Here is a 14342-nt window from a genome sequence, read left to right as displayed (position 1 = left end):
GCACGGAAAGAAAAGAATTCTGCGCTATTTTCAATTCTGAACCCGTATTAGAAAGTTGAGCAATTTTCGATATTAGGAAAAACGAACTGTGTGAAGGAATTTATCGCGAGCTCATTAACCATTAACACGAAGCCTGATAGGGTTTGCGGAATGAAAGCCTTAATAACGGTTGTAAAGTGTACGGATTACAAGAGCCGTGTTGGTACAATTATATGTATTATGTAACCTGAGTGAGAAATTATATACACATGGATCTCTTAAGAACCCCCCTCGTACACTGGCTCGCGTTTCAATACAGAAGTGCAAAAAGTTCGCATGATTCAATTGCCCAACAGGGCAGTAGAGCAGGGCAATTTTCTTATCCGCATACGCGATATCTCTCTGCATAGCTGGAGCAGCTAGCTCCTCGTTATCCTTTTACGCTGAAATTGTAAACGGAGATCTCGTGCCTGAACGAGGCAGCGAGTTTTCACCCGATGAAACGTTACGGACCGGAATCCGCGAGGACTCGTTTCGCGAGGCAAACGCGCGATCCGTCCTTTGGCGTTTTTCTTGCCTTGCCGCGGCGCAGTTCGCCGTTCGGGTAATATGGATGCAATAATTCGCAATGTGACTCACGTCGTTTTACGCGCGGGGTCGACAAAGTGTGATGAACGAGCCGCCGGACGAGCTGGAGATATTAATTCCGGGGATGAACTCGGGGGTATTTCAAGGTTGGGGGATTTTCAAGCCCGAGGAACGATTGTACGGAGCAGACAGGGGCGTGCGAGGGGAAGATAAGACGCCGCTCTAGCCCCACACCCGGTAATCAATGGCTGGCTGTAGTTCAGAGTTATGCGACGAACGTGAAACTATACCCAGCGTGTAAGTATGAAGATGCTGCCGGTTGGGATACGGCGTCTTTATACTTGTTCGTGACCATTTTATCCCGGGGGAAAAATACCACCCTGCACTCGTATGCACTCGATCCACCGTATTATGTATACCTACTCTGCCCCAGCATCTAGCCACAAACCATAATCGACTTATTGTACGTGATACCAGCGCGGCTGAATGACGCCTGATGGTTATAAATTACCGAACCTTTTTCAACCTTTCATAACTTTACGTACAGCCTTGAGCACGTTCGGTAATTGTGGAAAAAAAATGCGGTGTAGACTTCTATGGAATATTTTTTTATGTTAATTTAACATCGACTGACGTTCAAGTTCTCAATTGACCACAAGAATTGTTCTACGGTAGTCCACACCGGTCAGTATTGGTCAATTTTAACACAGTAATTTTTTTTTTTACAGTTTCCAGAGCTTCAATATGTACGTATATAAGTACACGTAGTAATATCTAATTATTATAATTGTCGAAAATCGTGATGACCGAACACGCGGGGGGTTGCGGGGAAATTCGATGCGAACGAACGGTACGATTATTAATGTTCCAAAAATAGATTAGTTCGGTTTTGGGTCCAGAGAGGTGAGAGATGTGCCACGCATATGGCGGCTAACCGTATACCTTCCCTCCCTTCTCTCTATCTCTCTCTCTCTTTCTCCCTTTCTCTATTGTCTCACTCGCGCTTTCATCCCTCCTCGTTTCGCCGTGCAGAGAGACACGTGCGTGCGATATTGTGCATGTGGGACTGCGGTCCTATGGCAGTCGATGCTTTACGAGTTTTTGGGTAAATTGGCGAATTGTAAGCCGGTGAAGCTAATCAGGGAAATTGTTACGGATGGGGGCGGTGATCGGCGCTTGTGTCGGAAGGTGGGTAACCCGATCTACCTACCCGTCCATCCGTCTGTGCATCACAGCCTTCTTTTCGGGATCGGAGGGTCGCAGGTTGGGCTCGGAGGGTTTGGGCGCGACCCCGATAGTCAATCCCGAGTCCCAATGGATTCTTTCCCCAGAATATGGCGTCCGCTCAGCATCTGTCGTTCCCATTACAGGAGCCTCGCCCACGGGCGGACAAAACGCCCTGGCTGCTAAGTCGCCATCATTCCGGGAACGAGAGATGAAAGACTCGCGCTTTTGCACTTGTCGGTTGTTCACCGATCGGCGTTAAAAGGTTGAGAGAAAAAAAATTCACGGTCAGTGGATGTATAATTATACCTGAATTACGGTTGATTAGGAGGGACGAAGAAAAAAAAATATACATATATATGTATATATAAAAAACTATGAATGCGAAAACATTGTAACGCCGATTAACATCCCGGGTTAATTATCGACTGCGTCATCCTACTTCTCTCTTTTTCTCTGTTGTTCGGAACACCGAGCAACCATTTTCAATGACCTTGACGAGGAGGAATTCATAACGATTATTTATCGAGGTAAGCAATAATGAAGCTATAAAAAGTATGAACTGTCATCAGGCTTCTCGAGAGAAGAGATGACATAGACGATATCTTATTATACATGTATGTACGTGTAACTGGCATACATGTATTTGCGACGCGATGATTTTTCTCTCTCGGTCTGGAGGTGTATTTTTCTTCTTTTTTTTTTCTTATTCTTTCTTTCAATCCTCTTGATGGATCGCTTAAAATTACCATCTTTTCAAATATTCTTGTTTTTCTTGGTGTTGCCGCTGCTGTTATTATTACTATATTTTTTCATCTTACCAGCGAGTCGGCGTTCCGCATAAACGCAAGCAGCAAAGCAACAAAGATGGTTCGTGCGATGTTATAGCCGCAGCCACCGGGTTTTCAAGTCGTGAAATCGTGATCGTATAATCTATTCGCATACGTGACCACCATTCGTTCCCTTCCTTACCTCCTCCTCCTTCTCCTCCTTCCCTTTCCCACCCAAGTCTAGTCCCCCCCTCCTACCAATCCGCCTCAAGGCAAAGTTCGCAACTTTCCTCCGCGGTAGAATTCACCACGGGAATTTATCTAGATACACTTGTGGCTGATATTAATGTCTTTATTAGATACATCCTATCTCTCTTTATACGGTGGCAGCATTGCAGTGTGTATCTCACGCATACCCAACGGCAATTTCCAAAGGGTCGGTGTTATTGTATATACCTATAGTTATAGATATTTACGCGAGTGAGAAAGAGACGGGTAGGTATATATATATATATATATATGTATGTATATGTATATACACATCGTCCGCAAAACAGGGATGCGGATACAGTAAAGGGGCTGACAAATTGCTAGGAAGTATCCTCTCTTCGCGACGGTACAATCGCCTCGTAATAATGGGTGCCTCTAATGAACCGTGATTTGTTGCCGTTAAGAATTAATAAATTGCCCCGCATTCTCGCGGTTCTTTGTCTAGCTTAGCGGCTACCTCGCAACGCCTTGTGCAGAAAATCGCAAAGCGGAACAGCAGCGCGAAGTATAAGGTCTTCCGAATCTGCATCGTTTCAAATCGCGATCACCGGGAGTTTTCCACGTGTATTCGTAGTCGTAGGTATTCCGATTATTCAACCGGCTCCCAGTTTTGCCGGAACGAAGGCTGACCCTTTCCCCTTAAATTTGAAAAAATGACAAGAGTCGCGTGGACGCGGAAGATCGGTGCACGGTCCGAGATCGCGGTGGCTCGTTAACCTTTCGCAAAGTACTTTTGGCGGCCCCGCCGCGAGGGCAGCGAGGGGGTGGAGACGCGGTAGGCGGGGGTGGAGGGGGTGGAGGCGGAGAGAGCGAGCGACCGCGAAGCCTTTAAGCTTCGACGGGAAGTTTCCCGTTGATCCTCGCCGCGCGAGCTTAAGCCCCCAGGATTCCGGAGTTACTGCCATCACGGCAAAGCATGCACCAACGCTCCCGCCCCCCAACCGCCCCCGTTAACTACATCTATATCTGTACATCTGCAAGGGGCGGAGGGATGGAGGCACGTATGTGCCGAGAGATATGCAGGGTATGCATGCGCGCATACATACATACACACACCTTGGCTGAAGGTACGAACAGTGGTGAGAGAAGGAGGACAGAGAACGAGGTGCATGCAGTCAGCCTGCACTCCTCGACTCCACTTCGCGCACCGCAAGCGACGATCCCCTCTATTTATCTCTCTCGCTCCGTCGGGTGCCCCTTTCAGCTTTGGGGTGCGAAACTGGTTCGATCTCTGTATCATGTACTGTACTTCATCTTTCTCGCCGGATGAAACGGTAGCCGGTATTTACCAGTTCTGATGCGGCGTATCGATGGTGATATATGTGTGCAAGTTTGAGTGCCGTGGCGCAAATTATCCCTCATTATGCGCTCCGCCGCTTGTCCAACCGGTCATCGCAGCTCCGTGACTGCAGTTCACTGCACGCTGCACGATCGTGATCAAAATATTATCCTATTATTTATACACGATCGGCAAATTCCAAACATGATTATATTATTTATTTATTATACTGTAAACGGTGGGTGGAATTCCTGCTTGTTCGAAACTTTTGCGGTAAAATTTTCTCTTTATTATGGGGAGGGGAGTTCAACACCGGTCATCATAGAAGGGTTGTAATTATCGGTGTTACATGATGCAGACAATTTTTTGCTTAAGCTAGGTTGACGTTTGTGACGATCTTTGAAGAGAATTTGTATGCAATCGACCACGTTTCTTTTTTATTCTCTGTAAAACGGAATAGGTATAACAAGAGTGATTTCAATATGACGGATGTACTGCAGGAAAAGAAAAGTAACCGGTCATCCGATCGAATATATTCTTGAAAAAATATATGAAAAAAAGTTTCTAAATATAACGCTACTCTGTGCGATGTTGATAATATTGAAATAAACAGTACGACATCTAATTATACAATTATAATGATATGTTAAAATTTAAACGGAAGTTTCATAAACTGTCAAATTGCAGTATGGAAGAAACTTTGCTCAAATAAAAGAAAGAGAAAATCTACGGCTTGTAATTTCGTTCGAGCGACTGTGAAGTTTAGTAAGAGAAAAACAAGAATCGAAATGACCCGCATGCGTCAATAGTCGGTGTTTGTTTCGTAAACTCGCAAGGAAGAGGGGGGGGGGGGGGGATTATGCAGTATATCCGGGCTCGGAGTATATGTAGGTTGGTTGGAAGAACGGCGGTAGCAGAGAAAATCGCAAACAATCTGATTACATTTGCATAAAACACACAGCGTTGCATACCGTTGGTGATACGGGTGGAATGAGGGCGGGGGATTGGGGGTTGCGTTCTAGGAGGACGTTGGAGCGTAAAAAGATAAAGAATAGAAGAGGGACGACGGCGTCGCGACGCCTAGGTTTACCCCGAAGCGTTTCGCGAAGCTCTCCGGCGCTACGTATACACCAAGAAACGCCTCTTTCTTCTTCGTCTTCTTCTTCTTCTTCTTCTTCCTCTTCTCCATACGGCTCAGAACCGCCGCCGTAAGCTTCATGCAAGGCAAATCAACCGCCAGAAGGCAAACGCTATTCCTGGATTGTGCCACAAGACCTTTTAGTTATATTTAAATTTCGCCTTCTCGCATAAGGGCGCCCCACGTCTTATACGCTCCACATATAACCAGTCAGCCGATGCATTTTTCGGGAGAAAGACGTGAGCTGTCGGTACTTCAGATTTCTTCGTCGAACATCCGGCCTGAATGGCGGGCGAGGTTTAAGGTGCGTGGTTTGCGCCCTGCGCCCTCTCTTCTTCCCGCAAGCTCGAGCTTGCAACCACGCGGATGGAATCGGGATACACTTAAACAAATTGAACCAACGCACTCTTGTAAATCATTGGAAACTGCCGAATTGATTTGCATACCATCACCGGCTGCGTACCGCCACGGGTAAATTGATTGTTTTTGGGCCCCCGACGCAATCAAGCCTGTATAACTCGGCTTTCTACAAATTGGCAATATTTCAAGTAAACTCGCACGCTTCTCGAGAGCCCTTATATAGCCTCGTCTATATCCTTTTCCTGCGGGGTTCAGGAAACGTTATACAAGCAGAAAAACTTCATTTCTCCTGACATACGAGCCGCTTTTCTTTTCGCGGGCAGGCTTACGCAGCTGTGCACTAACGGAATAAAATTTTTTCCGGGACTGCTCTGCAGAATCCGGGAATTCGACCTCGTCTGTTTCGGTTCCCGCGCTGCTTGGGTCGCCCTTTTATATCTCTTAGGTGCGACCCGCGTGTCGCTATCTTCCCTGGTCACCCTTGGGCGTCCCAGGTCACCCATAACAATAATAGTATCAATCGAAACGCCATTTCGACCACGACTGCCCGCGTCATTTTATTGGGCAATAGCTCAGGCCGTCACCCTGAGGGTGCCGTATAGCCTTCCCTTCCTCCCTTTGGTGCCGTCTGCGACGCGTCGAACTTGCACCGACCCTGTCCAATTCTAACTTTAATTACTATCCCAGCTTGGGAGAAAAAACAAAAAGCCAGGCGGTCGCTTTCCGTCGTTGAATTGTTATTTTTGTTATTATTTTTATTTTATTTTTATTTTTTTTTTCGTCTCCTCTTTAACCCTCATCCTCGCAAGCCATACTTTTATTGGTCAAACAAGATCTGTGCGCGCGATTTATCGGTGCCTGTTTTTCCGGACCGCTGAGTCAGGCTGTGATCGTTATAAATCATGCGTCTGAAAAACGCTGCCAACGAGCCTTCGATGCGTCTTATTTTATCGTTTTTCAACTCGAGCCTTCGTACTCGTCTGGTTTTGGCTCATGTTCGGTTGCCTCTGAGTGTCGGAGAGTTTCGAAACAGAGGCTCCCTTCATACCAAAGAAAACAGGGCGAAGCTCTATCGTGAGAAATGATACGATCGATCGTTTTCAGGACATCTGCAAGTTTTTCAAATCCTGGTACCGTGAATTTATATTCAAGAGAAATTTTTGGCATATTTTACGCTTATACGGCTGGAAGCCCTTGAAAAGAATTGGCAAGAATATGGTTGCCAACTTCAATACTCGGCCGTCTTTGGATTGCTACGTAAGAGTTTCATGTTTTATTTATTTTATTCGAGGGTTTTTTCTCTCCTTTTCTTTAGCACGTCTAGGATCCTCCAGCCTTTACTCCGATAACCCAATAGCCTTGATTTTGGCGCGTGATCCTTAATTCACCATCGATTAAAGTTCTCGAGTGAAGAACCAATGGGTTCTAACCAATTCCCATCCGGGGTTTTATCAATTTGATTTGATTTTCTTTTTTCGTCATTGACAAACTCCAACCCGTTTCAATGGTATGTAATCTCTTTCTCAAATTATTTCCCGTTGCCCTTTCGCAAATAAGAGAACAAAGCGGAGAATCACCAAAGCCGGTTCAAGACTCGAGGTGTGTATACAAACAGCCCCCATAAATTTCATCCCCTTTATGATTTTTCCTTCCTCCCTTTTTTTTTTGCCACTCTCGACTTTTTGTGTCCCGGTAACTGCAGGGGAGCGCACGGGCGTCTAAATTCGGTGAAAGTTGGTAAACAATGAATTGAGGTGGCGTTAGGAAAAGCGGAGGTGTAAAAAATCGGGTTGTGAACGTTCGGAGTGAAAAAAGGAACAAAAAAAAAAGGAAAAAAAAAACGCGGCAGGCTGTATATTGGAAAGCAAAAACGCGTCCGGAGACTCGACAAGGCGAGGAGAAATCCGCAAAGGTTGACCTTGTTGTCCAGGTTGAGAATGGTCAGTGCGGGTCACGAGGGGTCAGGGGTGGCCGGGGGTGGTCAGGGCTCTTTGCGCTGCAAGGATTGGAGCAAAACACCTCGGCTTGCAAGCTGGATTTCATTACGTCTCGCTGCATCGCGACCCGCCGCCATTACTCAAACGCCCTGTTCTTTTTCTCCCTTTTTCCTTTTTCTCTCCTTCTCTCCGTCAGATATAGCCGGGCTTGCGAGCTGCAACTCGACTGCACCGCTGCTGCTGCTGGTGCTGCTGCTGCTGCTGCTGCTGCACCGCTGCTGTCGACGATAGCGAAATACGGGGCCGCCGCAGCGACAAAGGCTGATCTTATTATTTCCGATTTTTCTACGGTATCCGCTTGTATCCCTATGCTTTATAGATTGCTCGGTATAAAGACCGACTTAACGACGTTGCAGCAACTCGACGGCGTGCTTCTATAACCAACTTGAAACGCGTTATATATGCTCGCTTCATACATGTATGGGACTATCGTTGTTCCAGCTTCGAGGTCCGTATAAACATTCCGCCATGAGCTCATTTCATGCCGTCTACTTCAACTATATCGCACTCGATACATTAATCAATGGAATTTATACTTTTTACATGCATCGTCGTCTAGCCCGTAATCAAGCCAGCGTCCTTCTCGATCATTGAGTCAAGATTTGTGACGAAGATCCGTCACGTCGAACGAGATCATTCGCTGCAAATGTAACTGCATCGAGTACCTACGTAACATAAAGTGCGGAGAAAGGGAGAGATTGAGAGCATCGCAGCTGGCGTTTTTTTCCTCCCTCTTTTTCTATTTCCCTTTCATTTTTTTTTTTTTTTTGGTCAGTCTTGCAAAAAGAGCCATTACAGGCGCGCGTGTAAAGTCAGACACAACAGTGAGTGCATTGAGAAAAAGAGGAAGGCTTCTGGCACGCATCGACGCAATGCACTATGTATAAACACGAGGGAGGCCAGTGGCCGCTGAACAACGCGCGCGCAGTTGGATAAAACCGAGGATCGGTGAGGTGTTCATCCACGAGGAAGACCACGCGAATTAGTTAGCGAAGCAGCTCGATTATAGGTGAAGTGAAAGCGAACAACCACGTGAGCGGAAAAACCGTCGATACGGTTTCGGGCTCGCAGCAAGGGGGAAACCAAGGATAAACAAGTGAACAAACGAAAGGATAAATATATAAATATAAATAAGCGAACGAAAGGACAAGAAAACCTAGCGAAGCGATCTTTCTCGAGAGAGAGAGAGAGAGAGAGAGAGAGAGAGAGGGAGAGAAAGAGAGAAAACAGCCGGCTCCTCGTCTCCGGACGAAACCCAATTAAGAAATGTTTTGTCCGCATCGAGGAATACGGGCAGGAGGGCGGTCGACGGACGGAGGGCCAAGGGTACGGCGACTGCAGCCTGCGGTCGAAGAATGAGGAGGTAAGGACAAGAAGTGGAAGAGAGCTATGGCAGAGGGGAGAATAAGACGGAGAGAGGACCAAGGGAGGGCGATCGGGCCTCTCAGCGTGAGCCGGTCGATCGGCTCGGGCGAAGAATCGGGTGCACAGCAGCGCCTATAAGCAGCAGCGAGGGAATCTGCAGGAACCGGGCGCATAGGCGGCAGAACGGCAGCTGTTTGAGAGCAGCAAATTAGTAGCCGGCACGTGATTGGTCTGTTGCCGCCCCGTCGATATTCCGCCTTTATACACATACCTACCTACCTGTACGTATACGTGTAACATAGCACAGTGCAACAGCCAACACCGATACTTGCAGGTGAGCTCTGTGCCATTCGGTGTGCATGCGTCACGTACACGTACGCGCATTTCGGGGACTCTCGAACGTCTGCAAAAGGAGTTGGGTGAGAAGAGGAGGAGGAGGAGGAGGAGGAGGAGGAGGAGGAGGAGGAGGAGGAGGAGGAGGAGGAGGAGGAGGAGGAGGAGGAGGAGGAGGAGGGAGGAAGGAAGGGGTTCGAAATGGTCGACAAAACCCCCGAGTGTTGGTGGAACGGACTGGATCGTCCGGCAATTTACTCGCGATATCTTTATACCGGGATTTACGAGCTGATAATCATCGAAGGATGTTCCGGCGTTTTTCGACCGAATTATTATCATTGTTATTTATATCGGTACCGTTGCTGGTTTCGTGTTGTTGTTTTCATTATTGTTATTATTGTTGTTGTTTTTGTTATTGTTATTACTTATGCACAGGTACAGCAACGCGATATAAACCCGCACAGACGTCTCTATACGATCGTCCAGCGTGTATATAAAACAGGTATTAATCGACCGGCTCGGACTCCATGTACGCGAGGTAAAATATAACTACGACTTTATTACAACGTTATTCAGTGCCTTTTATTTTATATTCGAGATGAAGAAAGCGGGAGAGGGAAGAGAGATGTAAAATACAATTGAAACAAAAAGAACAACAAGCAAGATTTATAACGACCAGTCGGTTCTTCGGGATCCAGGGTCGATTCGATTTTCGTATTATACATACGTTATAACGCAGCGGTTCGTCGGTACCGGTTGATAATTCGAAAGCTTCGATTACCGCGCACTAACGCGTTTCATCGGGTTGGGGGGTAGTGAGAAAGGGAAGGAAAAATAAACGAATAAATAAGATCTCAAGCATTTCGCAATTTTCAATGGTGAATAAAATACGAAGTGCAGCTGCAGCATCTTCGCAAATCGCGTTAAGCATCGGTGATATCTTTCTGTCGAATCTGGTCGCTGACAGGTCTAGGTTAGGTACGTTAAGTGATGCCGCAATTGGTGCAGATTAAACGCCAGATATAACCCATTACACGCCGTCTTAATGGGACGTAAAATTTGCGGCTCATATTTCTACGCTCGGAGGTGTCTTTTTTGCCTAGGTATAAATCGACAGTTTTTCCTCGCGAACCTTCCGCCGAATAGTGCATCACTAAACGAGCCGTTCAACAGACGCCGATGACGCGAGGAGGGACGTCGCGGAACTCACGCCGGAACGGGGGAGCACGACTACCGGGGAACCACGTCCTGGCTATCTTGATACGGTCCTCGAGCTAGGCCAAGAGCCGTGGTCTCAGGCGCCTACGGCGGCCCGTAATCTCATTGGCCCCACTCGATGCGATGAAACCATGCGCTTCGCTCCGCGGCTCCTCGAGTTCGAATGCCTCGGCCGTAAATCCTCACTAGCCGGCTGTCAGGCAGAGAGGCTCGTTGCTGCCTCCGAGAGGGAGGAAGTCCTCCGTGTGCAGACCGGGAACGAGGCGACGCTTCGACCATCTCCGTAACCCTCGCGTCGCCTCTTCTAGCCTTTGGTATAAGGAAGGTATTCCTTCGTAATGAGTTTGCTCCCGGTCGGGATGGTATAAGGTACGCCACGTTGTCCCTTGCCATCGGTTCCGCGGCTTATACATGCGCCGTATCTTCGCCCACGATACCTTGGCCGATTTACATTTTACCAGTACACGGGTGTGCAGCTGCTTTTACCAAGGATTTTCAGATCCTCGATCGTTTCGGAATGCTTGCGCTTGGGGGTGACGTTTTGCGTCGAGGGGGGGGGGGGGGGGGGGGGGGAAGAATGGGTGTTTGAAACATTGACGATGTGGGAAATTCGATAGCGATTGTAGGATAATTTTAGCTACTTTGACGCACCTTTCACGACGAATGTCCACGGATGATGAATTGATGGATTTCTTTTAATGAAAACGTATTATATTAATGAAATAACGACACGAACTTACCGAGGTTGAACCACGTTTCCATATAACATCTTACATCCGAGATATTCTGCTTACCTGAAACACGAAATAAAAACATCAATAGCTTCGACATACTCGGGGTGGAACCTCATGCATTTGTCGAGATAATATTACAACATTCGATGTGGCATTCGAACGAGTCGGGATGGCTAATGAGGTGAATCAGCACTTCTGAATTCCGTTTATCGATTTCCATAAATCCGATACCTCCAGACTCGGTTCTGAATACCAAAAACGTGACGGGGCCAGTTCGAGAGGGACCGAATCTGCCAAACGACCTCGAATACGCGGCTCAAATCCTCGTTCATGTTTCGAGCAATGGTCGCATAAGAATTTTTGTGAAAAAAGTGGCATCCATTGGATCTCGGACTGGACGGCCATTGCTCCCGATAGCCGGCGTCGCGTTGGCGTCACATCGGCATTACGTCACGTACGGATGATGCAGCTAAGAGAGGAGAAGGGGGTTGAACGGTTTCAAGGGATGGAGCACAGCTGAAACGACGCTTTTGCCATTCATTTTTCAACACCGCTGCCATGCGGCCGCCTTGAAATGCGGAGGGAAAAACCTCCGACGGGTTTTGCGATCAGCGCAATTATTATAAAGCACGGGTAGACTTTTGCAACGAGCGTGACGATCTTCGCGTTATATACGTCCGCGTGTTCCGACCGACGATGATGGGGGCGCAGAAGTTAAATGGCGCGGTGGCGATACGGGGGAAGGGGGTGCGGAATGGAAGGGCAGAAGAGTCCGGTCTTCCTCTACACGTATTATACCTTACCGGCGAGCTAATGGGACACAATTAAACGATTTGGTATCAAAGAACGCCGCTGCGGAGCGGCTCGCCGGATCGCGAACGAGAAACTCTTTCCAGATCGGTTAGAATGCGCCGCGCGCGCGACGAACTAGAGGAGAACGAAATAAGAACGAACCGCCGCGCGTCTCCCGCACCCTACCCCCCCTGCACACAACCTACTCCACCATACAGCGAGAACTCGCCAGCTTCGAAAGAGAGTCTAGAAAAATCTTAGGCCACGTTCAATTCCATCTCATTAGCGAGAAAACGGTGCAGCTGATGCTTGTCTTCGAGTCTTAGTGTAAGAAGAAGAAGCCTTCGAAAGCCATGTATGGAACCGGTCGCTCCGGAGGAGATACCCTTCCTCACTTCGTTTCTCCTATACCCGGTGTCTTCCGGGCAATAATCAAATATCGCTTCGCTATTTGTATTTCAGATTCGCCGATGTGTAGAAAAAAATATCATCTTCCAAATTTGATGTTACAATAATGGTGAATAAAGTCACTGTTCGAGTATATGTAAGAAATTTATCCAGGTTAAATCAATTTGACTCATAAGAAGGATCAATTTAAATATTCAGAGAAATTTATTTAGTTAATCATTTACAATTTATTTACTTGTACAGTGTGATAGACAAGGTATACAATTGGTATTGATCGACAACAATTGTGGTATAAAATGGTTTGTAAGAATCGTGATAGCGAATATTCCAAACTTGAATTTCCCAACGAAATTCGTCGCCTTGACGGGAGCTTTCGTAATTCCAATTTTGTCGACCGGCAGGTTCGTCACAGAGACACCCTGTATAGCGGACGTGGAAGCGAGTACCGTCCGTTGGGCAGACGGAGCATGGGCATGCATGCACCGCAAAACAAAGCGGGCTCGTTAGGAGGTGCATTGCAACCGCTGTAACCACTGCAGGACTGGTACACCGGGCTCTCCGGTTCGGCCGTGTAGGTTAAAGCGGGGGGCGTAATACCAGGACGAAGTGCAGCGAGCGGGCGAGAGCCGAGTCAAGTCAAAACGGCGTGCAGAAACAGCGCCGAGTATAAAGCTCGAATGGATAATTGTCCGTGTCTCTGGTTCGCCTCGCGCTCGCTACACTTTTCGAAACCTTTACCACCTTCACGCTTTCTCTGTCTCTGTCTGCGACGTAGAGCCTCGTCGATCGCTTCGGAGACGCGTACCTACGCCCAGAGCGACTCCAAGGCAGGCCGCAGATCTCGATCGCGGCTCGAGCAAACGCGCGCGGTACCAAAGCTCTGCCCGATTATTGTTGCGGTGTACGTGGAAGGCGTACGACTATCCGTGTAGGTAGGTAACTACTGCCGCCACTCGGGCAATAACTATTACACCGGCTCGATCAGATTGGTTGGAGGTGTTCGCCAAGATCTCATCCGTGAATTATTCCCGGCTACTTTACCGCGGCTCGCCGCGCGCCGCGGCTGGACTTGATGATTTATCCGCGTATACTCGGGTGGTGTGATTCGATTACCGACGATCATACCGTTTGTATACGGGTTAATTAGAACGTTATTGCCGACTCCAGAGCCCGGTTCCGTTGAAACTTACGAATCGAAGAACCTGAGGGGTGAAAATCTTACTTGCGCGTTATACGCATATTCCAAAACGTGAGGGAGGGAATTAGGTTGACGTTCACGGGCCGAGATATCGAAAAATAATTGCGAGAGTAAGAAATGGCGTGAAAAAAAAAGTGATACTGGGTATGATTTTCCACGACGAAATCGTAATATGCGAAGGTGATTGCTTGCTGCGAGTCGAATGCGTTTCGTTAAGGACGATATGAGAGGATACGCTTGTACCGGAGGGCGACTGGAGGGCAGGACCCTCTCGAATGTGCGCCGATAAAGAGAGCGGGGATCCTTCATAAGCGCGGCAACCCGCGTATAACTCCCGAGTCGGGGCACAGACGTGTAGAATAAGAGAAAATATGAGAGGTGATCGGCCTCGGCACACGAGGTGGAGCTGAACCGGCTGTTGCCGTTGCCGTTGCCGTTGCCGCGTTGCGGAGCGGCAGGCCCTCGTCGCAGGGAGTCCGCGGCGGCGGCAGCGGCAGGAACGGCAGCAGCAGGACGAGTTTATGCGATTTTTACACTCGATCTGATTTTTTGGCGGCGCGCCTCGCTCCGCGCAGACAGATATATGTCCCAGGGCGTACAAGGGCCGCGTATAAAGACATCGAAGCGAAGCCAACGAGAATTCCTCATCCCGTCTCCGGCCCCCTTCGGGCCCCCCTTCGGCCCCGCCG

At 48.1% G+C, this 14342-nt stretch overlaps 1 protein-coding gene across 4 annotated transcripts in view; it reads right to left on the bottom strand.

Annotated features, from left to right (window-relative positions):
• The window catches only part of LOC107216756 (homeotic protein ultrabithorax-like), a 118983-nt gene that overhangs the window by 52866 nt on the left and 51775 nt on the right, over positions 1-14342 (bottom strand). For 3 of the 4 annotated variants that reach the window (XM_046730087.1, XM_046730069.1, XM_046730080.1), the window contains exon 2: positions 11262-11315. The exons of the other annotated variant lie outside the window; for it this stretch is intronic. In XM_046730087.1, the coding sequence (XP_046586043.1) occupies positions 11262-11315 (54 nt within the window). The remainder of the gene's footprint in view (positions 1-11261; positions 11316-14342) is intronic. 4 annotated transcript variants of the gene reach the window in all.

Source organism: Neodiprion lecontei, chromosome 1 (genome assembly GCF_021901455.1).
Source record: "Neodiprion lecontei isolate iyNeoLeco1 chromosome 1, iyNeoLeco1.1, whole genome shotgun sequence".
Taxonomy (NCBI): domain Eukaryota; kingdom Metazoa; phylum Arthropoda; class Insecta; order Hymenoptera; family Diprionidae; genus Neodiprion; species Neodiprion lecontei.
The sequence above is the reverse complement of the archived record's forward strand: the minus strand, read 5'-3'. Positions and strand labels throughout refer to the sequence as shown.